This window comes from Puma concolor, chromosome B4 (genome assembly GCF_028749965.1).
Source record: "Puma concolor isolate L17-30 chromosome B4, mPumCon1.1.hap2, whole genome shotgun sequence".
Taxonomy (NCBI): Eukaryota; Metazoa; Chordata; class Mammalia; order Carnivora; family Felidae; genus Puma; species Puma concolor.
The window spans coordinates 131,178,430-131,205,278 of record NC_141673.1 but is presented as its reverse complement, the minus strand read 5'-3'; the positions used below and the strand labels follow the sequence as shown (position 1 = coordinate 131,205,278).

Genomic DNA, 26,849 nt, shown 5'->3' with positions numbered 1-26,849 from the left:
CAGCTGCCCGTGTGCCTCCAAGAGCGGAGTTTAAAGCCCACAGTGTCTGACACATTTCTGTGGAACCGAAAATGCAGTGAGCTCAGTGACACAGTGAAGTGGCAGGTGCCAGCCTGTTCCTGAGCACATGAGTGGCATCTGTTGTGGCCACATCTGGGTATGCACGTGGTCTGGCTGAAGAGCAGCGCAGGTAGATGAACCACGGAAGGGCCTCCCCTTCATCGCTGCTAAAAAAGATGGATTAATGAGGGAGAAGAACACCTAAGGACGAGGTCCTTTTGAGCTTTGCCAAACCGTACATCTGATAAAGAGATCGTGTCTCTGAGAGAGAAAAACGTACCTTGGAAATAAGTAGTGGGGAACTCGTAAAGGGCTAAACTTCTGGGCGTGTCAGAATTACTAGTGCAATGCACGACTATCTCTGATTTCCAACTCATTTGCTGCCCTAAAGAGTAATAGGATGGGGAGATGACTCTCAATAACCTTGCCAAACATGCTCCCAAATAAATCTTTGGGTGCACTAATGGCAGCTGAAATCAGGAGAATTCAAATACCAAATGGAGGGGTGTCTGGGTGGCTCAAGTTGGTTAAGCATCCGGCTTCGGCTCAGGTCATGATCTCACAGTTCGTGGGTTCAAGCCCCGCGTTGGGCTCCGTGCTGACACCTTGGAGCCTGGAGCCTGCTTCGGACCATGTGACTCCCTTTCTCTCTCTGCCCCTCCCTGCTCACGCTTTGTGTCTGTCTGTCTGTCTGGTCTGTCTCTCTCTAGGAAATAAATAAACATTAACAAAATGATAAATAAAATACCAAGTGGAAAGCACGCTCTGCCAGAGTAGAGTGCCCTTTCTGCAGATGACCAAAGATTATGAAACAAATTTGATCAAACAGCTTTCACCTTCTGCAAATAACTGGCAAAATTCAGGAAGTCCCAAGAGCATATCAGAAGTTTCCAAATGAGGCTTCTTCCTTTAGGGCACGTGGTTAGCATAATATGCTCCTTCACTGATCTGATAGTGACAGTTATTTTTAGCGTAAATGTGCTTTTCTTGCCTTGTTTCTGTGAACCAGAAAACGCTGCCTAAGATTTAGGAAGAATGTGCACAATCAGAATTAACTATCTTTGTGCATTTTCGGAAGATTTTTCCTGCAAGTTCATTGGAATATACGTGTCTTTCAAATTATTTAATGGGCCTTAGACTTCTTCTTCCCTTAAACGGCCCACGGTGTGTATGAATTTCTGATAGGAGCCAACCTTGTGCTTTGTGTGAGCCTTGTCCACAGAAAGCAGCCTCTTTTTCAACGTGGCTTCAGCAAGTTCCGACATCGTGCATTTTAAAGGGCTGTATAGGGAAGGTGTGTGGAGTTGTCACTAGCTCCGTGTGACCTTTATTTGGGAAAGAAGGGAACTGCCAAGGAGAAGGAGGAGATAAGCTTTCATGTGTTTGGGGTCAGGTTGACTGCTCGGGATGAGAGACCAACCTTCACGCCGTGGCCCTAGATATTTATAATCCTGACAGGGTGTGCAGGGTGAGGGAAGGGTAAAGTTCTGTTCCATTTCAGTGACCTAATTTAAACATCTCACATTCAAATGTTGGTAGATTCCTTGGGTGGCATGCCATCAAAATTCTTGATCTATTGCCTTTTTCTCTTCTGGGAAAGCATTTTTCTCGCAGACATATCACGTCAAATCCCTTTCATTTCTGCCTTGACAGGAAGGAGAAGCAGATGTGGCACTGAAAGAAATCAAGACAAGTCCTGGGCCCACAAGAACTGATTCCGTTGACACGTAGGTGAAGAAGGGCTAAGGCCGTCGGAGACACCCTTGCTGGGAGGTCAAACATGATGGGCTGCAAAAGTCAATTCTTACTAATTTATACCAGGACCTTTGAAGAATGTTCAGTTTGAATGATACTTAATATGTTGCAGCCCAAACTGGCTGATAATCAAAACAACGTTGGGTGCCTTTGTAAGCTAACTCCCCCTCACCTCTCTGTTTAGATGTGTTTCAACTCCCATCAGATGAGAAGTGAAAACAAACTCGCTCTTAATCAAGACTTCTGTTTCCCAATTTATCAGTATAGTTTGACCTGGACCAGGCTGTCCAGCTTGATAAAGGGGGTTGTTAGCATTTTCTCTTCCCTGATCAGTCCCAAATATAAGCCAGGGTGACTGATAGGGAGTAACCTTCTCTAGGGATGACTGTTAGTGCCCTGAGTCACTGTCCTACCCACTTTCTGGAGGTCTTACATGTGGAGTCTCAAATTGACCTGTTGCAAGTAGATAACCAGGAAGCAGACATCTTAAATGGTGGCGGCGGGGGTGGGGTGGGGAGCTCGGAGGAAGAGATGGGAGAGGACTTAGGCAATCGGGGCTCTTGCGCCTTGCACTCACACGGAGTGGGCTGTTGGCTCATCCTCTGTGAGCGGATTACTGCCGTGTTAGTCTATTTGAAAGAGACAGTTACCTGAAAATTTCTCTAGGAATCTCTTCTCTCATAGGCTTTTAATACCTTTTGTTTCTAGAACTTAATGAGTGTATTTATAAAACGTCAAAATGGGTGGTGGTTTTTTTTTTTTTCCAGTTATGTTACCAAGCCCTTGCACAAGGAGGAAAATAAATGTTAGATGATATTCTTACATCCAACAGGGCAGTTGGCATCAATGAAAGTTATCCCTTTTTTACTTAACAATTCCTCGGCTTTCTCCCATGTTGCTTTTTTAGTATCAGAGGACTTTCCTGAACGTGGTGGGAAGGAAAAAAGCCCTGTTTGAAATTTCCAAGCCACTTCCTCCTCATTTATATCCACCTGCCAAAACCACTTCCCCTTTTAAGCCACAGGTTTTTTTTTTTTTTAAGATTTTATTTTTAAGTAATCTCTACACCCAATGTGGGGCTCAAACTTAAAACCCTGAGATCAAGAGCCACAGGCTCCTGATTGAGTCAGCCAGGTGCCCCCAGGCCACAGTTCTTGTCAATAACAGCTTCCTTGCCTTGTTTGAAGGTATATTAAGGGAGCATCTGGGGGGCTCAGTCGGTTAAGCATCGGACTCTTGATTTCCGCTCAGGTCATGATCTCGCAGTTTGTGAGTTCAAGCCCCACACCGGACTCTGTGCTGTTAGCCCAGAGCCCACTTAGGCATCTCTCTTCTCCTCTCTCTGTGCCCTTCCCCAACTCATTCTTTTTTTTTTTTCTCTCTCTCTCAAAAATAAATAAATGAACATTTAAAAAAAAGAAAGTGGGGCACCTGGGTAGCTCAGTGGGTTAAGCATCCAACTTCAGCTCAGGTCGTGATTTCATGGTTCGTGGATTCAAGCCCTGCATCAGGCTCTGGGCTGACAGCTCAGAGCCTGGAGCCTGTTCTAGAGTCTGTGTCTCCCTCTCTCTCTGCCCCTCCCCCCCCTCACACTCTCTCCCTTTTTCTCCAAAATAAACATTAAATAAACATAACATTATTATTATAATTATTATTATTATTATTATTATTATTATCTTTATTATTGTTATATCAAGGAGTCATAGATTGATTTCTGGGTTTGGAGTTTGAGCTTTGGAGTCAGGAACCGGCATTTAATCCTGACTGTTTATGAGACACGTGAACTTGGTTAGATGCCATGAGCATCGGCACAGTCACCCGGGAGGTGTAGTTACCACAGCGGTGGTCCTGGTTTTATTTGTGGATGAACTGCTTCTTGGTTTCATCAGAGTTGAAATCAAGAAAAATATTTGACATGCCAACAGTGCCTACATTTCTCTGCTCTAATGATTTGAAATCAGAAACAAAAATGATTTTTTTCTCTTGACTTGGGAACGTCAAGCAGGAGAAAGGCCGGTGGTCTGCGTGTCACAGGCAGCAGGCCTGCTTGTGTCCTTTGTATGACTGTGGTCCTCTCTGAGGCTGGTTCTCTAGGAAGGCCAGGCACTGGAAACCAGGGCCACCTCTGCTCCCGTGGGCCCTGTGGTCTGATGTTGTGGGCACACCGGCCATTTGGAGGAAGCGAGCGTGTGTTTCCCAGAAAGCATGGAGGAGTGGGGCCCTGGTGGGCGCAGGGCCAGCTGCGTTTGGTCTGTAAATGAGAGTTATTTGGAAAGTGTTCTGGGAAGCAGTTCCTTTAAGTTGGTTCCAGTTATACTCACAGATACTTTGACATTTTTGTTTTCTGATGAAAACCTTTTAATCTGTATGCTGTTTTTGATCTAGGAGCAAATTTGCAGAAGGTGCCAGGAATTATTTGGAATTTGAAGAATTAACTGTGAGCCAGCTCCTGCTTTGTCTAAGGGAAGGAAACCAGAAGGTGGAGAGACTTGAAATTGCCCTCAAGGAAGCCAAAGAAAGGTAAGAAATAGGTAATTTGAAATATTCATGCCCTGGCACAGCTTTAGAGAGATGTGATTAAGATACCAGATAATCCATCCACGTAAGGAATACATTTCAGTTTCATCTAGAATATTCAGTTTTGGAACCATTTCCACATTATAATTTTAGAACATTTTTTTCCACCAAATAGGAAACCACTTCCCACTGACACGGATTCCTCATTCCCCACCCCCGGTAATCGGTTTTCTGTCTCCACAGATTCGCTTTTTCTGGACATTTCGTATAAATGGAATCATGTAACATGTGCACCTTAGTGATTGACTTATTTTATGTAGCATGTTTTCCAGGTTCATCCATGTTGTGGCGTGTGTCAGTTCCTCACTTCCTTTTTGTTGCCAAGAAAGAGTCAGTCCACCATGGGGCTGGACAACATTTTATTTATCAGCTGGTGAACGTTTTGCTTCCCAGTTTATGCCTATTGTGAATAATATTTGCTTTAAACATTCATGCACAATTTTTTGTGTGGAGGTATATATACATATATTTTTTTAATTCTCTAGGGTTATATACCCAGGAGTGGGATTGCTGGGTCATTGGTAACTCTGTGGTTAATAGTTTGAGGAAATACCAAACTGTTATCCACATTGGCTGCTCCATTTTATTGTTCCACCAGCAATATATGAGGGTTCGACTTTCTCCCACATCCTCACTGTGATTTTGATTTCATTTTCTTTTTTTTTTTAAATTTTTTTTTTTCAACATTTATTTTTTTTATTTTTGGGACAGAGAGAGACAGAGCATGAACGGGGGAGGGGCAGAGAGAGAGGGAGACACAGAATCGGAAACAGGCTCCAGGCTCTGAGCCATCAGCCCAGAGCCCGACGCGGGGCTCGAACTCCCGGACCGCGAGATCGTGACCTGGCTGAAGTCGGACGCCAACCAACTGCGCCACCCAGGCGCCCCTTGATTTCATTTTCTTAACAACTAATATCTTTTCATGTTGCTCATTTGTATACCTTCCTTGAAGAAACATTTCTTGAAATCCTTTGCCCATTTAAAAAAATTGGATTGCCTTTTTATTACTGAGTTATAAGAGTTCATTATATATTCAAGATGCAAATCCCTTATGAGGTATATGACTTGCAATATATTCTCCCATTCTGTAGATTATCTCTTCAGTTCCTGGGTGCTACCATTGGCAGCAGAAATTTTTTTTTTATTTTTATGTAGTCCAGTTTATCTATGTTTCTTATGTCATTTATGCTTTTGGTGTTGTATCTAAGGAGCCATTGACTAATCCAGGGTCATGAGGATTCACTCCTATGTTTTCTCCTAAAAGGTTTATAGTTTTAGCTCCTACATTTAGGTCTCTGATCCATTTTCAGTTCATTTGTGTATATGGTGTGAGGTAGGGGACCAACTTCATTCTTTCGTGTGTAGATTTCCATTCATCCTAACACCATTTGTTGACCATTCTTTCCCTCACTGAACTGTCTTGCCCCCCTTGGAATAAATCAGTTGGCCATACCTGTAAAGATTAATTTCTAGACCCTCAATTTCATTCCTTTGATTTATATGCCTATTCTTTGCTAATACTACACTGTCTTGATTACTATAGTTTTGTAGTAAATTTTGGAATCAGGAATAATCAGGACGATTATTTTGGCTACTGTGGATTTCATGTTTTTCTGTATAAATCTTAGGATAAGTTTTTCAGTTTCTGTCAGGGGTGGGGTGGGGGGGCGGTGGTGTGGAAAGCCAGCTGGGATTTTGTTAAGGATTGCATTGACCCTGGAGTTCAGTTTGGAGAGTTATGCCCTCTTAACATTGTTAAATGTTCTGATCCATGAAAGATAATCCATGGATTTATTTAGGTCAGCTGTGATGTATTTCAGTGATGTTTTGTTGTTTTCAACATATAGGTCATACACTGCTTTTCAAAATTTGTTCCTATGTATTCTGGTCTTTTTAGAACTGTATACATGAAATTGTTTTCTTAATTTAATTTTTGGAGTATTCTTTGGTAGTATGCAGAAATATCACTGGCTTTTTTTTTTTTTTTTTTTTTTTTTTGTATATTATATATTGATCTTGTAGCTTGCAACCTTGTTAGAACTCACGTATTCACACTATTAGTTTTTTAGTGGATTCCTTAGGATTTTCTTTATACAAGATCACATCATCTGTAAAGAGATAGTGTTACTTCTTCCTTACCAACAAGAAATACGTTGTATTTCTTTTTCTTCCATTATTCCATTGGCTAGAATCTCTAGCACAATGTGAAATATAAGTTGAAAAAGCAGACATGCTTATCTGTTCCTAACCTTAGAGGGAAGGCCTTCAGCCTTTTACCATCAAGTACAATGTTAGCTGTAAGGTTTCATAGATGCTGTGTCAAGTTGAGAAACTCCATTCTAGTTATAGATTGTTACAATTTTTATCATGAAGGGTTTTGGATTTTGTGAAATGCTTTCCATGTCTATGGGGATGATTATATGGGTTTTTAAAGCTTCTGTTAATATGATGTATTATACTGATTGATTTTCACATGTTAAACCTTTCATTCCTGGGTAAATCCCATTGGTCATGATGTATAATCCTTTCTATATGTTGCTAGTTTGGATTGCTCAAATTTTATTCAGGATTTTTGCATCTTTATTCATAAGGGGTATTAGTCTATAATTTTCTTTTCTTGTGATGCCTGTGTCTGTTTTTGGTATAAGGGAGATACCAGCCTCATAGAATGTGGTAGACGTGTAAACACACACAAATACTTTGGGGTAAAATTCATCTATGGTATAGAGTTGTGAAGTCAATAAATTTCTATGTGCAAATGTACTTTTTAGAAGTGCAAAATGCTAAACCAGGTAAGACATGGAAGAGGTTACACAGTAGTTTTAGGACTCCAGTGATTGCAACATTTAATCATAAATATACTACAATATAATTAATTCTCTCAGAAGTTATAGATGCCTTATTGCTCTTAAAATTCTAGTACTATAAGAAGCACTTCCTGGGGTCCCTGGGTGGCTCAGTCAGTTCAGCATTCGACTGTTGATCTCAGCTCAGGTCATGATCTCACGGTTTATGAGTTCAAGCCCCACGTCAGGCACTGCTAACAGCTTACTCCCCTGCTCACTCTATCTCTCTCTCTCAAAATAAACTTAAAAAAAAAAAAAAAGCACTTTCTAACTGAAGCAGTTAAAATTTTTAACTATAGAAAGATCTTAAAATGTGAAACCTATGTTATTTATTCAGATGAGGTTAATCTGGAAAACACATTGGCCTTTGTCCGGTGGCTTATCTGATAGCTTTTCAAAGGTGCTAAGGGCATGCTGGCTCTAAATCCTAGGATTTTACACCATATGCTACTGCTGTCCCTTAGAAAATTTCAAAGGTTGACTTCTAGGAGACTAGCACCATGTATTGTCATGGAGCAAAATATTTGTCCTATCTTTTAGACAAATCCCAAAAGCATAGTTAACAGTGCACAGATAAATGAACAAAGGAATGGATGGATGAATGCCCTCCTTTTACACCTTAGTTATCACAGCTGGTTTTTGAAGGGAAGGAGTTATGTGTTGAGGAAGGCCCTCAGTAGCCTGAGTAATCCGTGTGTTCGTATTTTATAGTCATGTTTACCCCTCCCATGTTCCATACATCATTCTCAGAAGTCAGGTGTAGCCAGTAATTCATCCTTATTTAGCATGATCAGCTTTCATGGTGGAGTGGAAACTTAGGAATTTGCTAATTATACATCCTGATCGTTCATATGAGATATATATAATTCCTGCTTCCAAAATAATTACAGCCCTCTGTCTGCAGCCACAGCCCTTCAGCCTGCCCTAGGAAGTCCGGCCTGCCTTTGAGATGGCTGTTTTTAGTCTCTCCCCTTGAACACCTGTGAAGGGTCCCATTCCCAGTCGCATTGAATTTCTACTTTGTGCGCCAGCCTTCTTTCTGTATATAACAACCGGGAAGTCAGTGATAGTTACCAAGACTAATGTTCTCTAGGTGAGTGTCAGGATGATGATTTTCTCCTAGCTAAGGCAGGACTGAAACTGAGAAACCTGGTTAGCCTGCTTTGGTTTCATGCTCTATAGGAAATGATGAAAACACATTCCAAGACCTAACATGTGTTTTTCTCAAACAAGTGAGTCTTCAACTCTCTTCATTAATCATGAGAAATAAGGGTATAAACAGTCTAAAATTTATTCTGAAAATTTTTAGATTTGTGGAGAGAGAAGCCAATAGGTTTGTCTTTTTTTCCCCATTGTTTTCCAGGATTAGTATTTCATGCAATTTTTGTTTTCTAAACAAACTTAAACTGACAGCAAGTAAGTGGGGGAAGTGTGTAGAAAGTGTAGCCCAAGAGAATCGAGAGGTAGCACAGAAATTCAGTCCAAGATAAAAATTTTCCTTGGAGAAGAATTTTCCCATGGAGCCCTGTGTCGGATGTGAATAGTGTAATGAAGGCTCATCCATCAACCCTGCATCAGCTGGCCCTTAACCCATTTATTTGGCTTGGCCTGAAAGAGTGCCCGTGCAGCCCCTTAGGTTTGGCAATTTGCATGGGTTCCAACCATTTTGATGTTTCCCTCCATGTACCGGGCTCAAATTGCTGCTGAATTTTCCCCCTGTTGTGAACACAATCTATTGACCTCCAACTCTGAAGGATGGAGATTTAACTGTCTTTCACCCCCCTCGTTGTCATCGCACACAGATGCTTCCGGACCTGGCTTGCCCACTCCACCTCCAAAATCGGCTATGTTGAAATGTAGTGAGATAAGTACTCAGTGTTGATGTTATTAGACATGCACATGGAGCTCTGAGTTGAGCTCTGCTCTGTGCCTTGAACATTCTTCCTTTTTTTATACAACTTATTTTTTTTTTTGCCTCTATGCATAATTACATTTTTAAAACTTGCTTAGTTTCCTCATGTTCTTCCCCAACAAGGAAACCTCTCAGATGTGTTAGTAGTCTAAGAGTATTCTTGCTGCAATCTGGCCTGCTTGCTTCCCAGGTCCTGCTACATTGAACTCATCTTGGCACCTCCCTTTACTTTTGCCCTGGGGAACTCCTTCATCTCTCCTGTGTTCCATCACCTGTTTCCTGAATCTAATGCCTTTCCTATGCTTTTTTTTTTTTTTTTTTTTTTTTAATTTCTTTTCAAATCAAGCCCACCATATCTCCACTGACTTACTGAAAAAAGAATTTATGGGCAGTATATTTTCTGACACCTTCATATCTGAAAATCTCTCCTCCTGCCTTTATACTTCATGGATAGTTTGGCTAGGTATAGAATTCTGTAATCGGATATAATTTTCCCTCCACTTTTCGAAAACGTGGCTTCCTTGTGCCCTCGGTTTTGGTGTTACTGCTGAGAAACCCAGTGCCATTGTGATTCTTCATGTTTGTGGTGATGAGACTTCTCACATGCTTTGGTGGTAAACCTGTTTTTCATCTGTCTATTCTGGACACTCTTGGGCTCTTTCATTCTGCAGACTCATGTCCTTCAGTTCTTTAAAAATGATCTTGAATTCATTTAGTAATTATCTCTAACCCTCAGTTTTCTTTGTTCTCTCTTTCTAGCATCACTGTTCTTTTTGAATTGGATCTCCTGTGGTTTAACTCCTTGTTCCCTTTTTCTAGCTCTCCTTTTTTCTCCTTTCTCCTTTCTGATAGATTTGATCAACTTTCATCTTCCTTTTTTGCAGGAGAGAATCTTTTTTATTGTGTTCCACGTTTTTGGTGGTTGTAGTGTTTATGTGTCTAAGGATCCTTCATCAGTGCTGTTTTTTTACTTTTTTTTTCCCCCACTGGCATATTCTGTTTTCAGTAAATTACTCTTTTCAGTTTCATATTAAGATTTCCCTTAAATGTCCAGCAGTCTTGCCTGTTTGCTCAGATTCAGCAGGATAATAGGGTATTAGAAGCTGATTGCAGCTCTGGGTCCACATCTCAGGAGATCTGGCTGGGAGGTTTTCTCGGGGAAGCCCTGTGTCAGAAACTTTAAATCTTTTCCCTTATGCTGGAGTATCCTTATGTACTCCAACGAGGACTCTTCCAGCATCCTGCCTGGAAGGTACTTTTCTAGATGTCAAAGTCCTTGAGTAGGAATAGGTGGCTGAGGGTCTTAGTGTTCTGTGTGTAAGTTCCCCTTACAGAAAAACCCACTTCTCATCTCTTACTAATGTCTGACTCCAGAAACCCTTTATTTTGTGATCTTGTAGTCCCTCTTAAACAGGCCCCATCTTTGTCCCCAGATCCCGAGATACCTGGTTTCGATGACTCCTGAGCCTTTTGGTTCCCACAGTGTCGATGACCTCACACTGGCTCTCCCTACTGTTGGCTTCAGACCCAGCTCTATTGGCTCAGTTCCCACTCGTAGCCATGCCCCCCAAATCTTCTTGCTGTTATTTCCTTTCCCTTTCTCTCATATGTGGCTTTTTAAAAGTCATTTTGGTGGGGTTCAGGGTGGGACAAGAATTACATGCATGTATTCAGTATACCATCTTTAACCAGAAATCTCTTCTTGTTTTATTTGCGCTGGGCTGGCTTTCATGTGGTTATGATTCAGTGGAGGAAGGTTTGTCCATTTGTGTGTTTTTAGGGACTTGCGACCTTTGATGGGTCCTAAAAAGGCATCCTCTCTCTGCTGAATCCTTATAAAGGGACACACACTCTTGTAACACACATGCATGACCTACGTACACACAAAAACACAGATTTTAAAAATATTTCTGCATATTACTGTTACGTGAAAAGTGGCAGTGTTTTTCAGTGTTTGGGATGATTTATGCCTTTTACCCTGCCTAAACCCATCCCTTCAATCAATTCTAGCCAATTTTACGATGAGAGCAAAACCCAAAAAAGTTAACGTAGCAAGTGCAGAGAGATTTTGAAGCCCCATATCTTTTATCGATTTCAAACGGTGTTCTTTTAGTGCTTTCTCTTCTTGAAGCCACAGAGAAAGTAACTTTTCCATATTCTGCACTTTTTCAGAGTTTCATATTTTGAAAAGAAAGCCAGTGATCATGCGGAAGTCGAGACCCAGACAGAGACGAGCAAAGAAAAAGAGAAAGAAGAGGAGAAAGGCCCAGAAACCGTGGGTACTCAGGTTCTCAGACTCTGTCACCCCCCCACCGAGGGCCCAAAGCGTGGTATCTGAAGTCGAGTCTTGTGTCGGGTTCTTCGCGTTAGAAATAGAAATAATTTTAATGTTGGATATATTCTATTTCTCTCCTATTCCATGTCCCGATTTGAAATTCATCCATAGTAAATTGTAGGGAGATGTGTTCCCATCCCAGTGATTCTAGGGAATCACGCCTCTGTCTCTTCTTGGCTGATTTCTCTCCTAACTTACTGAGTGAACAGGCCTGCTAATGGAGAAAGGAATGTTGTCCACTTTGTAATAAGATCATTTGAGAATATGACCCAGAAACTCGAGATCGAATTAAAAGCTTTTGGTTCTACCCTCCTACTGGTTTGAATGACATAGTTTGAATGAAAAGCTTGTACCGCCAGTGTTCCCGTGGCAGCTCAGAGATGTGCCCTTGGAGCCTGCCACATGGTCTTCAGCTTAGGGAAGGCTGGCGAAGCCAGGAAGCTGTGAGGGCTGCAGTTGCCCACGTGACAAGCGTGGACGTACGTAAGATGCTCACCTCAGCGGATTCATTTATTCAGCAAATGTATGCAGAGTGCCTACCATATGCCATGGCCGGGGCTGAGTCTCCTACTTCAAGAGACTGACGACCACTTAAAACAGAGATGAAGAGGCAGCCTGGGCGTAATCGTACTTGGTTGACCAAAACCATTTGTCAGTAATAGAGAAGTACGGAGACTTCCAAGGCAACGTAAAACTCATTGCCAGCAATTCTGCCAGAACTGCCGGGAAAAAGGCGGTTCAGTGAAAAAAGTGGAGTAAACTGGAGACATAAATCAGCCAGGGAATATGGATGGGCATGGGTTGCTGTCTGGATAAATTAGATTGTGCTCTGACACCACTATGTTCTGTGATCCCCTGGACTGTGATCAGTGTTAACTTAGTTATGATAAAGGACAAGCAGAAATTAGCAAAACCTAAAATGCCTGCGGCCTCTCTCTATGTAAAAGTCAAAACCTTAACATCTGGGAACGCTTGTGTGAATTTTGGCTCCTACAAGTCTTAAGAAGGGAGGTTCTTGGGTTGCCAAGTATCAAAGAGGAGACGTTTTTCTTCCATTTAAATAACCTCCACCAATTTCTATAAGAAAAAGAATTAATTATGATAAAGTCATTATCACAAGTGCATCCGAATTGATCATTTATGTAAGAAAAACAGCATTTTGTGTATACATATATATGTTTTATTTATTTATATTTATCTATTTATATTTATTAGTGATTATACATATAAATTACACATTGTGAAATATAAACTGTTATATATAACTAGTAAATACAGACATATCAGGTGACAGAGTTGTATCTAAAACGTTTCTTTTCATGTACAATATTTGGGGTGTTCATTGTCCAAAGTTTAATCAATTCACCCATCAGTCTTAGTTGGACACTAATGGTTCACACTGTTTTCTCACAAAGAGGTTCATTTGATCTCTGATGTGAATTGCATGTGCGTGCTTGGGATTTTCTGTGTGACAGGTTGGAAGCGAAGTGGAGACGTTGAACCTTCAGGTGACCACCCTATTTAAGGAGCTTCAAGAGGCTCATACAAAACTCAGTGAAGCTGAGCTAATGAAGAAGAGACTTCAAGAGAAGTAAGAGCGAGGGATGAATTTTTTCTTCTTCTTTGGAAAGTGTACATTTTTACAAAATACCATGTAAAAACATGGTTTTGCTACTGTGTTACTGAAAGAAAAATAGAAACCTAATTAAAATCTGAATTTGGAAAACACGAATGTTGAGGTGAATGCACAGGTTCACGTGAAATACTTGTACTAAAATGCGGGGGGCGGGGGGCCGGGGAAATCTGATGCAGCTGTTTGCGGGTGTCAGTGAAATGCACTAGCCTCTGTGAGGACCTGTAAAAAAGCAGTAAGCCAGATGTCCCGTGACCTTCCTGAGTCAACAGCGTTGATACAAGGACACATAAACGAAAGCTGCAAAGAGCAAAAAGAACTGGAATGAGATTTATTGAGGAAAAGAAAATCATTTTCAATCAGTTATGAAGGCTACTATTTACACTGAGAACTTTGCATGTGCTTGTTTTTCTTGATGTAACGAGTTACCCAGAATTTAGAAGAGTGAAGTTTATGTGGTTCTTTGGGATTGGCTGGCAAGCATATTCCCGGCACAGTGTAGGAGCGTATGTTGCCTTGGAGTTAAATTTACCAAGGCTAAACAGTATTCTGGTAATCTGGCACAGCATGGTAGCGAAAGCTAGGGACTTTGGACAAACTGACCTCGTTGAAATGTGGATCTACAATTCATTTGTGGTATTAGCTTGGGCAAGTTGGTTATTTAACCTCTCTGAGCCCTAGTTTTATCATTTGTAAAATGTGTGTCATTATCCCTACTTCGTAACGTGTTGAGATGTTTGACACACTTGGCGTTAATGCCTTGCGTATGGCCACTGTAGTTTCATATTTACTATTATTATACTGAAATTCTCTTTATGATCTTTAAGAGGGCTTAGGACATTTTCTCTTCCCTTATTAAATCTTTGTCATGGGGCCCCTGGGTGGCTCAGTCAATTAAGCATCCAAATTCAGCTCAGGTCATGACCTCACGGTTCGTGAGTTCAACCCCATGTCAGGCTCTGTGCTCACAGCTCAGAGCCTGGAGCCTGCTTCTGATTCTGTCTCCCCCTCTCTCTGCCCCTCCCCCACTCATGCTCTGTCTCTGTCTCAAAAATAAACACTAAAAAAAAAACAAAACTTTGTCAGAAGTCATAGTCTTTGTGCTTAACAAAACCCATAACTTTTTAAAATATTGACAATATCCATGGATCAGTATGCGAAAAGTACCTTTAGCCAATTACTATTTTGGTCTGTGTCTGAAGAACAAAAATATCTTTTTACATGACTACATAAGGCAGTTTTTACATGACTGCATAAGGCTTGTGTGGTCTTAGATCTGTACTTTTTTACATTAGGCATACGGATTCTGAAATATGTAAATTTATTTTCCAAGAAAAGATCTGTATTTTTTTTTAGTGTTTAGTCATGAGGGTTTAGAAATACTGCCTGTTTCTAGTAAAGAAGCAAGGAGGATAAAATATTTTAGTTTGCTTGCTAAATACTCCTTGAAAAATGCAATCCTAAATTTCTTTGTATTTGCTACATAGTCTTGGGATTTAAGAGCCACTGAAAAATGAAGGAGCGTCGTTCATCCTCATGAAATATCGATCTTTCTTAGATGTCAGGCCCTTGAAAGGAAGAATTCTGCAACCCCATCAGAGCTGAATGAAAAGCAGGAGCTTGTTTATAACAACAAAAAGTTGGAACTACAAGTGGAAAGCATGCGATCAGAAATCAAAATGGAGCAAGCTAAAACTGAAGACGAAAAGTGAGTAGCCACGACCAAATGACTACTTGCTGGAAGAAAATAGGACAGCACTTTTATCAGATTGGAAATAGGATTTGAGAATACATTAAAAGATTTTCTCTTTTATGTATCTGAAGGAGCACAGGAGATTTTTCTGAGGAGATAACATTTGTTTTATTATAACAGAATTATTAACGTGACTTGTAACCAATCTTGATTTTTTTTTTTTTGTAAAGATTGTTTTCTTTGAGAGTAAGAAAATGCTAGCAGGTGGTGGGATGGCAAAGGTAGGAGAGAAGAATTTGCTAGTTGAGTGTTCAGAAGGGGGTTGGAAAGCAAGACTAAGTTTTTCTGATATCTCCCCCAAGATACCATTTCTTACTGTCTTTTTCAATAGGTCCAAGGTAGCCACTCTCCAGGTGACACATAACAAGCTTCTTCAAGAATACAATAATTCGTTGAAAACGATCGAGGAACTGAAAAGGAAAGAGGTACTCATAGAAGAAAATTACTTCCGTAGCCTCCTAATAAAAAGAAACTGTTAAACATTTTTATAAGTAAAGTAGTTGTCAATCCTTAACTAAGTCTGGTTTCAAAGGGTGCCCTTCATTTTATCATTGATTTCTCGTGTCCGAGTGCATGTGAGTTCCGGTGTTCTACCTATGTGTAACGTGCTTCGCGTGCAGGGATGGTGCTGATTCCTACAGTCGGGGAGTAAGCTTTTAGGATTTCTAACAGCGGGTGGGTCTGTAGGACAGCTACCAGCATGGGCTCCCACGTGAGCAGGGCGTGATGAGACCACTGGCTGCCCCTGGAGGGGTCGTGTCCGTTGAGCTATCATGGGGCTAGCTTGCTACTGTCAGTGACCTTGAGACCCTGGACTCACCAGACTGCAACTTCCATTAGTATAATGCCACCATGATATGGCAGTTTAAACATGGGTAGATATGTGAGGTGATGGATGTTAATTAACCTGGTTGGGGGAACCCTGTCATGCTGTATACATCTGTCAAATTGCCACATTCTTCACTTTAAATATCTTACAGTTTTATTTGTCAGTTTTACTTGAAGAAAGCTGGGATAAATAAGTAAAGATCATGGAAGCTCTGAATTTGAGTTTATATGCTTATAAATGTACTCTTTGTTTTTCATTTTTCTTAAGAGAATATTGTTCCTAAGACTTAGTAAATTTTTTTTTATTATTTATTTTTTAATGTTTGTTAATTTACTTTTTGAGAGAGAGATAGTGAGCGGTGGGGGGCCAGAGAAAGAAGGAGACAGAATCCCAAGCAGGCTTCATGCTGTCAGTGCAGAGCCCAGCGTAGGCCTCAAACTCACGAACCGTGAGATCATGACCTGAGCCGAAATCGAGAGCGAACACTTAGCTGACTGAGCCACCCAGGTGCCCCTATGTATTTATTTTTAATTAAAGTATAGTTGCAATATTATGTCAGATCAGTTTTCATAGTGATTTGATATTTACACACATTTTGAAATGCTCATAATTGTAGTTACCATCTGTCACCATACAAAGTTATCATGATAGTATTGACCGTACAGTTGACCCTTGAACAAAAGGGGTTTGCACGGGTCCACTTAATGTGCAGCTTTTTTATTTCTTTTTAAAATTTTTTTTTAAAAATGTTTATTTTTGAGAGAGCGCAAGCAGGGGAGGGACAAAGAAAGAGGGACAGAGGATCTGAAGCGGGCTCTGTGCTGACAGCAGCAAGCCCGGTGTGGGGCTCAGACTCACAAACCACGAGATCATGACCTGAGCTGAAGTTGGACACTCAACCAACTGAGCCACCCAGGTGCCCCCTAATATGCAGATTTTTTGAAGTATAGTACTATAAATGTATTTTTTTTTCTTTATGACTTTCCTAATAACATTTTCTTTTCTCTAGCTCACTTTATTGTCAGAATATAGCATATAACTCATATAACACACAAAGTATGTGTTAACCAACTAAATTATCAGTAAGGCTTCCAGTCAACCATAGACTATTACTAGTTAAATTTCTGGGGAGTCAAAAGTTATGTGTAAATTTGTGACTATGCAGGAGTAAGTACCTCTAACCCCCGTGTTGTTCTAACCCCAACTGTATCCCCTACGCTGTACTGTGCTTTCCCTTGGCTTATATTTTATAACTAGAAGTTTGTACCTCTTGACCCCCTTCATCTAGCTCGCCCATCCCCCATCTCCCTCTCCTCTGGCAACCACCAGTTTGTTCTCTGTATTTATGAGTTTGTTTCTGTTTTGTTTGTGCATTTGTTTTGCTTTTTAGATGCCACATGTAAGTGAAATCATATGGTATTTGTTTCTCTGACTTACTTCACTTAGCGGAATACCCTCTTGGTCCATCCATATTGTCACAAATGGCAACATTTCAGTCTTTTTATGGCTGACTAATACTCCATTGTGTATATACATATATACACATCACTTCTTTGATGGACCCTTGGGTTGCTTCCGTATCTTGGCTACTGTAAATAATGCTGTAGTAAACATAGGAGTGGATATATCTTTTTGAATTAGTATTTTCATTTTCTTTGGATATATACACAGAAGTGGAATTGCTGAATCATACAGTAGTTCTATTTTTAATTTTTTGAGGAAACTCCCTACTGTTTTCCAAAGTGGCTGCACCAGTTTACGTTTCCACCAACAGCACACAAGGGTTCCCCTTTCTCCACATCCTCACCAACATTTGTTCTTTCTTGTCTTTTTTGATACTGGCCATTCTGACAGGTGTGATGGGATAAATTTTTAACTTAAACAAGTTTCTTTTCCACTGACTTCACCAAGTAAGAGTAACATTAGTGGGAAAAATAACAGTAGCAGTGAGTTACAGCGTCACTGAGATCAAGGTTTGTTATTATTTCCCTTATTTTAGTGGGGTTTTTTTTTCATTGTTTTAAATTATGAAATTATAATTTGTGGGGTGCCTCGGTGGCTCAGCTGGTTAAGCATCTGACTCTTGCTTTCGGCTCAGGTCATGATCTCACGGTTTATGAGTTCAAGCTCCACATCAAGTTCTGTGCTGACAGTGTGGACCGTGCTTGGGATTCTGTCTCTCTCTCTCTGCCCCTCCCCTGCTCACGCTGTGTGTATGTGTGTGTGTGTGTCTCTCTCTCAAAAAAAAAAAAAAGAAATTATCATTTGCAAGCTGTGAGTTAAATGAATACAACTTTCCGAGCACGTTACCGTTGCCAATGAACAGAACAGTTCAGAGCCTGTCATTTAAAAACAGACAAAACTTCCTTTAATATTTTACTACAGCAGGTTGGATTATGTCACAACCATTCTAGAATACACTTGTCTCTTGCAGTCAGAAAAAGTGGATAAGGTGGTACTACAAGAACTAAGCGAGAAACTGGCGCTGGCAGAGAAGGCGCTGGCTTCCAAGCAGCTTCAGATGGACGAGATGAAGCAGACCATCGCCAAGCAGGAGGAGGACCTGGAGACCATGACCGTCCTGAGGGCTCAGGTGAGCCGCGTCGCGACGGAGCTCAGTGGCGCCAACCCCGGTTGTGGTCTCAAATGGGAAGGCGATGGTGTTTCGGATATATTTTTGGATTTTATATTCCTTCCACCGACATATTTTGTTTAAATTTAGGGGCGCCTGGGTGGCGCAGTCGGTTAAGCGTCCGACTTCAGCCAGGTCACGATCTCGCGGTCCGTGAGTTCAAGCCCTGCGTCGGGCTCTGGGCTGATGGCTCAGAGCCTGGAGCCTGTTTCCGATTCTGTGTCTCCCTCTCTCTCTGCCCCTCCCCCGTTCATGCTGTCTCTCTCTGTCTTAAAAATAAATAAACGTTGAAAAAAAAAAATGTTTAAAAAAATAAATTTTATTGAAGCACATCACGTGTGGAGTGATGTGCCCAAAGTGCACCAGACCGTCCAGTGAAACCATAAAATGTGAGGGGGGAAAAACCTGCTTTTATTAGAGTAATGGGCATTTCTCTATTAAGTAGCCCATTTTTACTTTGTAACTTTGTGACAGTGAAGAGATTGCTATCGTGGCATAATGTTTACGTTTCTAGGTAAGAAATTACCCTCCGAGTTAGCGGCTAAAACAATGACAGGCATTCGTTACCTCGCAGCATTTCTGTGGGTCGGGCCTCCAGGAACAGGTTAGCAGGGTGATTCCGGCTCAGGGCCCCTCGTGAGGCTGCGCTCAGGATGGACTAGAAGACCCGTTTCCAAGTCAGCTCGCTCCCATGGCTGCGGGCGAGAGGCCTCAGTGCCTCACCCCCCGGGCCTCTCCCCGGGCTGGCTTGCGCACCCCCGTGACATGGGAGCTGGCTTCCCCCACTGCACGTCACCCCGGAGAGAATGAGGCGGAAGCCACAGTGTCTTTCGTGACCTAGGCTCAGAGGCCACGCACCGTCCTTCCTGCGCAACCCTAGTGCTTACGTGGGTTGGCCCTGTTCATTGTGGGAGGACACCACGTAAGGGTGTGAATACCAACAGTTGAGGGTCCCTGGAGCCATGGTGGAGGCTGGCTACTACTGTGGGAAGCGGCGTTGGGGCTTCAGTCTCGGTTCAAGTGCTGGTATGACACTTACCAAGATTAAGAGCTATTAAACTTGTAAAATGAGCATAGCAAGGCTACATTCCCAGGATTTTTGATAAGGTGCAATAAGATAGGAATGTAGGCACCCAACAGAGGGCTTTGTGCATGTTTGGCCTCAATAAATACCATCTATTTACTATTACTATTTAAAATTTAACTTAAGGAAAGCCTTCATAAACATACCTGACAGAGTAAATAAACCATGTGCTGTATTAAGCTAACCCTGAATATTATTTTTTTCAAAAGATCAGAGAATTTTGGGGTGACTGGGTGGCTCAGTCGGTTAAGCATCTGACTTCAGCTCAGGTCAAGATCTCGTGGTTCATGGGTTCGAGCCCCGTACAGGCTGTGGGCTGACAGCTCAGAGCCTAAAAGCCTGCTTCGGAGTCTGTGTCTCCCTCTCTGTCTCTGCTCCTCCCCCGCGCTCTCTCTCTCTCTCTCTCTCTCTCTCTCTCTCTCTCTCTCTCAAAAGTAAACATTTAAAAAAATTTTTTAAAAAATCAGAGAATTTTACTGAATGAATGGTACGTGCGGTGTTTAAACCACCTACCTTGGTGTCATTGCCGAGTTCTAATTGTCTAAAGTGCACACACACACAGCTTGTCTTCTGTCAGAAGGTGGTTGGAAGGTCACGGTCACCACCCTGGTTTCTAGCAGGAAGATGCTCCTGTGACTTACAAGGTGCATCCCAGGAGGCAGCACCCATTCCGCGCCCTGTCCCCAGGTGACTGTGGAGCATCCAAATCCATCCAGGCAGTAACTTCTGTGTCTTTTACCTTCTTCCAGATGGAAGTTTACTGTTCTGACTTTCATGCTGAAAGAGCGGCAAGAGAGAAAATACACGAAGAAAAGGAGCAGCTGGCTTTGCAGCTGGCAATTCTGCTGAAAGAGAATAACGATTTTGAAGATGGAGGCAGGTGAGGGGAGGGAGGGCTCAGGCCACACACCCGGAGCCCGGGGCGCGGGTGGAGGGCAGGCGGTGGTCAGAGGTGCTTCTCCGGTTGAGCTGCAGGAAGTACTCTGGGCTCACTTCACTTGGTTGCGTCCCCGACACTCAGACACTCAGCCTGACTTACAACAAGGCCTGGTGGCGTCTCGTGGGAACCTGAGGTGTTCTTTGCTTTCAGGCCTTGTGTGTTCCCAGGTTCTAGCCTGCCGCTGTCGGGGGTCAATATTCTTAACACTTTAAACAATTCTGTAATATGTTTGCAGGGCGCCTGGGTGGCCAGTCCGTTAAGCGTCCAGCTCTTGATTTCTGCTCAGGTCATGATCTCACGGTTGTGAGATCGAGCCCCACGTTGGGCTCGCACTGGGCATGGAGCCTACCCGGGATTCTCTCTCTGCCTCTACCCTGCCCTATTGCGCTCGCTCGTGCTCTCTCTCTCTCTTTCTCTCTAAAAAGAAAAAAAAATCACTAGGTCTCGTTCTGCAGCTTGTTTTATGGAACACTGTGATTTTGGACTCTGGGTGTGTGTGTGTGTGTGTGTGTGTGTGTGTGTGCAGATTTATTTCATTCTCTTGAATTGCCCTATAGTGTCTTCTTTTAGAAATACGCCCCTTTTTTCTAATCCATTTCCTTATCCAGAGACAGTTTGGTTATTTACTGATTTTTTTATCTTAATTGTTATTTTCTTTTACTACACTGTGCTACTACCAATAATATTTCAAACTCAAGTTAACCCTTAAGTTCTGGTTTTTATGAAACTTGCATTTTTTTTAGCTCTCTCCCCCCCATATTGCTCTTGAATGTCTGCTTAATGTTTTCATATTTCAGGGCTTTAAAACATCACTATAGTGTCACTTTTCATCCCAGTAGGCAGTCCTTGATGGAGATGCAGAGCCGTCATGGGGCAAGAACAAGTGACCCTGACCAGCAGGCCTACCTCGCTCAGAGAGGTGAGTCCCGTGTGATTGTTGGTTTTCAGGGCTCCAGGGGATAACTATTCTATGAAGAGAACGCTTGAAGACAATTTCACTACATTCTACAAAATGAATTTCAGATCAGACTGTGAAAAATGTAGCACCCCGCAGTCTTATTTTCACAGTACCCTAATTCTCCATCCATTACAGACTGACTCCAGACACCAGACTCTCTTCGTGCTGGCAGTTAAGGCCTGGCATAGCCTAACTTTTAACCTTCTCCCCCTCGAATTCCCTACAGTTGTTAGCCAACAGAATCGCTCCCTGTTCCTTGAACTCGTCATAGGCTTGCATACCCGCATATACTTCCCTATGTGGCATCCTTCCCTCACACACGTCCCTGTCCCCCTCCTGTCTCTTTCCAGTGAACCCCTACCCCGTCTGCAAAACCCATTTCAAATACTATCCCTGTGATTCTAGCAGAATGTAACCTCTCCCTCCTGAATTTCCAAAGTACTCTGTTCCTCTTATAGGACTCATCTGCTATGTTATAATTATCGATGTGTTCTAAATATGCATCTAGGCGTTGTATTAAATAAGCTGTCCCAGAACTTGAATCTTCACCCATTACTTGGTGTTATGCACATAATAATGTTAGCATTTACTGAGTTTACTGTGCGTAGACACTGTCCTGATCACTTCATACACGTTATTTCTTGTGATCCTCACAAAAGTTCATGAGTTATATATTTTCACAGTTCTCCAGAAGACAAGGTTAAACAACCCAGGATCACAAGGTTAGTTAGGAGCTGAACTGGACATGGAAAACCCAAGATTATCTGACTCTTAACCACTACACGCTACCGCATGTAATAAGTTGTCATCTAATTATGTGCCACATCCAGATTTTAGTTGCCTGAGTGAAATCAGTCTTGACACTTACTAACAGTGCTGTGTTTATTACCTGGTTTTAATACACTGTAGTAATGTTTTGTAATGTATAATAAATCCCTGTGTTGTAGTCCATCACTGAAAGGGAAGTAGTATCCTGGAGTCTAGATAAGAAAAAAAAAAGAATTCAAAGGATTGAAGACTGACAGAGCTGCCACTAAAAAGAATCTGGGTTTAGGATGCCATCCCAAATTTCACATAAAACTGGCTTTTTAACATTTTTTTAATGGTGGACCAGTCTGAGTCCCTTCCATATACCAACCGATTACTGAAACATCACAGTGTCAGCAGCAGCAAGGAAGCAAGCAGGATGTATCGTCACCTGTTCAATCTTGGGGAAATTTCTCTGAGTATCCCTTTCGCCTTCCTTCTTCCCCTGTCCCCCCACCAAAGTTCTTTCATAGGAAAAAAATAAGTTAAAGTAATGTTAGGGGCACCTGGGTGGCTCTGTCGGTTAAGCCTCCGACTTCGGCTCAGGTCACGATCTCGTGGTTTGTGAATTTGAGCCCCGTGTTGGGCTCTGTGCTGACAACTCCCAGCCTGGAGCCTGCTTCGGATCCTGTGTCTCCCCGTCTCTCGGCCCCTCCCCTGCTCATGCTCTGTCTCTCTCTGTCTCTCAATAATAAATAAATGTTAAAAAAAATTTTTTTAAAGTAATGTTAGAGGTAGTAACTCAGGTTAAAAATCAACCACATTCATTGGGCATACATAGAGGTAGCACATAGACTGACATGAACACTAGCCTCAGGCATGTTGAGCGTTGTAGGGTAAAGCTGTGTTCTTCTGTCAAACCTGCGTCTACACTTGAGCACCACCAGACATTTTCTCTAACCTGATTTAAATATCCCAGGAACACCCATCTACCTCTGATATCAAAAGTGCGACATTGTCTTGGGTCCAAAAGGACAGTCTCTTGCGTCTGGATTTCTTAGAGGAAGATTTTCCTTGGTCGTAATTAAATAAGGCAAATGCCTGTTTATGTTAAAAAAAAATAACAAAAACAGACATTCTTTGACTTACAATCCAAAACTCATCGCAAAGTACGTTTGTTCATGATTTTCCTACTAAGCTTCTTGTCTTTCACAAAGTAATATTCCACAGACTGTCTTCAGATTTTGATCTTAGTTTTTTAGCTTCGTAACAAAGCTGCCTTAGACAGTAGCCCCTGTTCACTCTCTTTCATCATTGTGGTCACCCGTGGCCAACAAAGCATCTGCCCTGGTCTGGGACACTCAGCTGAGCACGAGGGAAGAAATAGGTACAGGCATGGTCAGGTCTGAAGCAGCTGATGGTCTGGTTGGAGAGACAGGATGTGCACATAAGAAGATGGACTCATAAAACAAGATACGATTTAAGTAATAGAGATAATGCTACTTAAGGTCGGAGGGAAGGATGATCCCTGAAGGCCAGGGCAGCTGAGAAAGGCCTTGAAAAGGCCCGACTTTAAGCTTGACCTTAAAGCTAGGATTTCAGTCAGTACGGTATGAGAATAAAAGGTCAAAGACAAAGGAGTGTGATGGGTTAACAATGAAAAACAAAGTTCATTTTATAGCAAAGAGCAGGAAGGTAGAGGGAACCCGTTAACCACCTCATACAACGGCTCAAGTCTGAGTCTCGAAACCTAGACCAGGACGAAAGGAAAGGCAAAGATGGATGAAATAAAGTTTAAAATGAAGAATCAACAGTCCCCAGTAAGTGGCCTATTGCCCTCCAGAGCAGGGTTTAGCAAACTGCAGCCCACACAAAAAGTTTACTGACTCCTGATCTAGGACCGTGAGATCACTAGAAAGATCCATGCTTCTAGAAATCACAGCTTGCGATCAGTAGTTCTGTGCAATGGTGTTTCTGAAGTTCACTGAACACAGACTGTCTACCATAGTCTCCATTATTCAATTCAAATAATTGAATTGAATTGAATTGAATTGAAGGTTAAAGGTTACCTCCATGATCAGCCTCCAAAGCAAACACTGGGCGCTGACTGCAAGTTCTGACACCAAAATGGTTTGAACTGGTCCAGAAAGGTCAGATCAAGGAGATGCCCTGGTAGCCAAAAGTCATTTCCAACATTGATTAGTTTGCACGTGGGACCTTCTTAGAGTCAAGGCTTATTTCAAGCATTCTTTAATTTAGACTTGAACCTTGGGCCAGCTCTAAAATTGGACAGAATGACACAACGCATACTTCCCTTCTTTGTCCCCACTCACTTTGCCTGGGCAGCCCTTACATATCCGTAAAACTCCTCCCGGATGCTGTGGGTCTCATGAGGCGGCCTTTCTGCACAGAGCAGTCTGAGCCTGGTGCCTTTCCCATCCTCCCGCTAACCTGCCTCACGTGGCACAGTGTGGCCCTTCCCTCACACACACCCACTGTCGCTTTTCTCTCCTGAAGTCCCCTTCGTCTCTGTACCCCTCTCTTCCACCTCCCAGGTGCTCAGATGCATGGGCGGAATGAACATGGTTATTATCTCTGCTTCTGAGAGGGTTCATACTGTTCTAGGAAACCTCTCTGTGTGCCACTCGTTATTTTCTCCACCTTCTCTCCTCTTGAGCTCATATCCTTATGTATCTTGTTTCTTCTCTCAAATATTCCTGTTTGTATTAGAACTTGTCTTGTTCTGTACCTAGAACTGAAACCACGTATTTTCACATACTAAAAACCTGGACTAGAGCCCAAAACCTACAGCAGTAGGATAGCAGGTACCATGTGGGCACATTTTCTGTGTGTGTGTAGATTTCTTAAGTTAAAGACCCCCCAAAAACCTGTATTCCCTCCCCATTGGGTACCAGTTGCCAAGTTTAATGGATGTTAAAATGAATTGTCTGTTATTAAAATCAAACAAACAAAGCCACTTGCAACATGGAAGAAATGGAATAGCGTTTCATTCAATGCTTGTTCTCAGGAGATGAGGATACCAACTGGAGGCAGCAGCAACAGCGGAATATTCCAATCCATTCGTGCCCCAAATGTGGAGAAGTTCTGCCTGACATAGACACGCTACAGATCCATGTTATGGACTGCATCATTTAAGTGTTCACACCCCACTTCCCCCAAACTGTTGGTAAATATCAGATTTTTTCCTCCAAGAGTTGTGCTTCTGTGTTATTTGTTTTCACTCAGACATTTTGCCTCATTATGCTTATTTTAGGAGGAAGAAAATCAATATGCCCTAAGTAGGACATTTTTTTGTGGATTTCCTTAGAATCCTTAACGTGCCACTCTTCTGATAGATTCTTTATTTTTGAGGGGGTTCCGTGTATGTGAGCTGAACTGTTCATGCAGTTAATAAGTGTGTGACATCATGGGACAGGGTAAATATAACCAATGGAAGAGGCCTCACAGATGAACATTGAGAACCTTTTAAGGAGGCAGGAAAAATGAAGTGGCTACAGATTTCATCAAGAAAAGTCATCTTTGGAGGTTTTTAAAAATAAATCGTTATTTTTCTTGATTTAAGACACATTTATACGGGGTTGTGTGTATGTTGTAGTTTTATTGCAGCCACAGTAATTGTACCAAAGGTGATATGGCTCTTTTCATATGAGCACTGTGGGCTCTTACTTGATCATCCAGACAAGTGACAATATATCGGTATATGTGAAGTACATACATCAGGTTCACTGGTTTCATTGTGCTGCAGGTATATGGATGTGTACAGTAGTTTATTAATTTCCAAAATAGAACAGCTGTCTTTTGATTTTCCTGGCTCAAGCTGTATACTCGTTATCACAAAAATAGGTATTGTAAAATACAATTTTGCTTTTGAATCTTTCACATCGTTCATATATGATTGGCCAATTTCATAGGCTGTATTTTTCCATATTCAGCTTCATGGAGGCTTAATACTTATTCATATCTGTTTTGCTAAGTCTATGAATATATACAAATCCCTTTACTAGAGGCTAGTATTTGTTGTTTGAATTAAAAATTATTCTTGCTAAGGAGGTGAAAAAATAGAGATTTGCCATATTTTGTAAATCTACAGTTTACTGAGATTAGCTAATACTGGGCCAGTCATAAAAGTAAACAGTGTCCTTGTGTGTCTATATCCTAGAACGTTTAGAAGAAAATTAGGCAAACTTGATTTAATACACACACACACACACACACACACACACACACACGTGTGTGTGTGTGTGTGTGTACATCTGTGTTTTTTAAACCAGGAATCAAAACTGCTAATTCTGTCTTCATGCCAAGAGACCACACTGCACAGATTCACTAATAACTGAGATTCCCCCATGTCAGTCCACAGAGAATGCTTCTTAAAGACATTTCTAAAATAACCATGAAATTCTCATTTTTAATTTCTTATTTATTGTTTCTAGTTTAAACTTTTTTCCTTACTATTTTATATTAGAGGAAATAGATTTCAACAGTATCTTAAATAGAAAAGCAACCCAAATGGTTTCACGTTTAAGTTAAGAGACTATCCTTTTATGTTGTTCAAGTAAACATATTAAGCTGATCCCAACCCTGAAGTAACAGTGTGAGTGGGCTTATTAAGCCTGTGATCAAATTGTCTGCTGGATAATTAAAAGGATTGCAAAAGAAGGCTAGTTCAAAAAGTCACCTTAAATTAAAGCTCCTCTACTGAGGGAATCAAACAGTTTGGTAAACAGTTTGTAAACTCTGTTCATGCCTTCTCTAAATAATTAGTCT

The 26,849-nt window shown here is 41.7% G+C and overlaps 1 protein-coding gene across 8 annotated transcripts in view; it reads left to right on the top strand.

The window, feature by feature from the left end:
- The window catches only part of OPTN (optineurin), a 40,274-nt gene extending 15,001 nt beyond the window's left edge, over positions 1 to 25,273 (top strand). For 4 of the 8 annotated variants that reach the window (XM_025930776.2, XM_086714929.1, XM_086714928.1 and 1 more), the window contains exons 5-14: positions 1,714 to 1,787; positions 4,201 to 4,335; positions 11,323 to 11,425; positions 12,961 to 13,076; positions 14,677 to 14,826; positions 15,203 to 15,296; positions 18,135 to 18,293; positions 20,166 to 20,296; positions 21,193 to 21,275; positions 25,090 to 25,273. In XM_025930776.2, the coding sequence (XP_025786561.2) occupies positions 1,714 to 1,787; positions 4,201 to 4,335; positions 11,323 to 11,425; positions 12,961 to 13,076; positions 14,677 to 14,826; positions 15,203 to 15,296; positions 18,135 to 18,293; positions 20,166 to 20,296; positions 21,193 to 21,275; positions 25,090 to 25,217 (1,173 nt within the window). In that variant the 3' untranslated portion in view covers positions 25,218 to 25,273. Of the gene's footprint in view, positions 1 to 1,713; positions 1,788 to 4,200; positions 4,336 to 11,322; positions 11,426 to 12,960; positions 13,077 to 14,676; positions 14,827 to 15,202; positions 15,297 to 18,134; positions 18,294 to 20,165; positions 20,297 to 21,192; positions 21,276 to 21,997; positions 22,057 to 25,089 lie in introns of those variants that run through there. The other 4 variants (XM_025930777.2, XM_086714930.1, XM_086714932.1 and 1 more) reach the window with 4 other exon arrangements.
- The last annotated feature ends 1,576 nt before the right edge of the window (positions 25,274 to 26,849 follow it).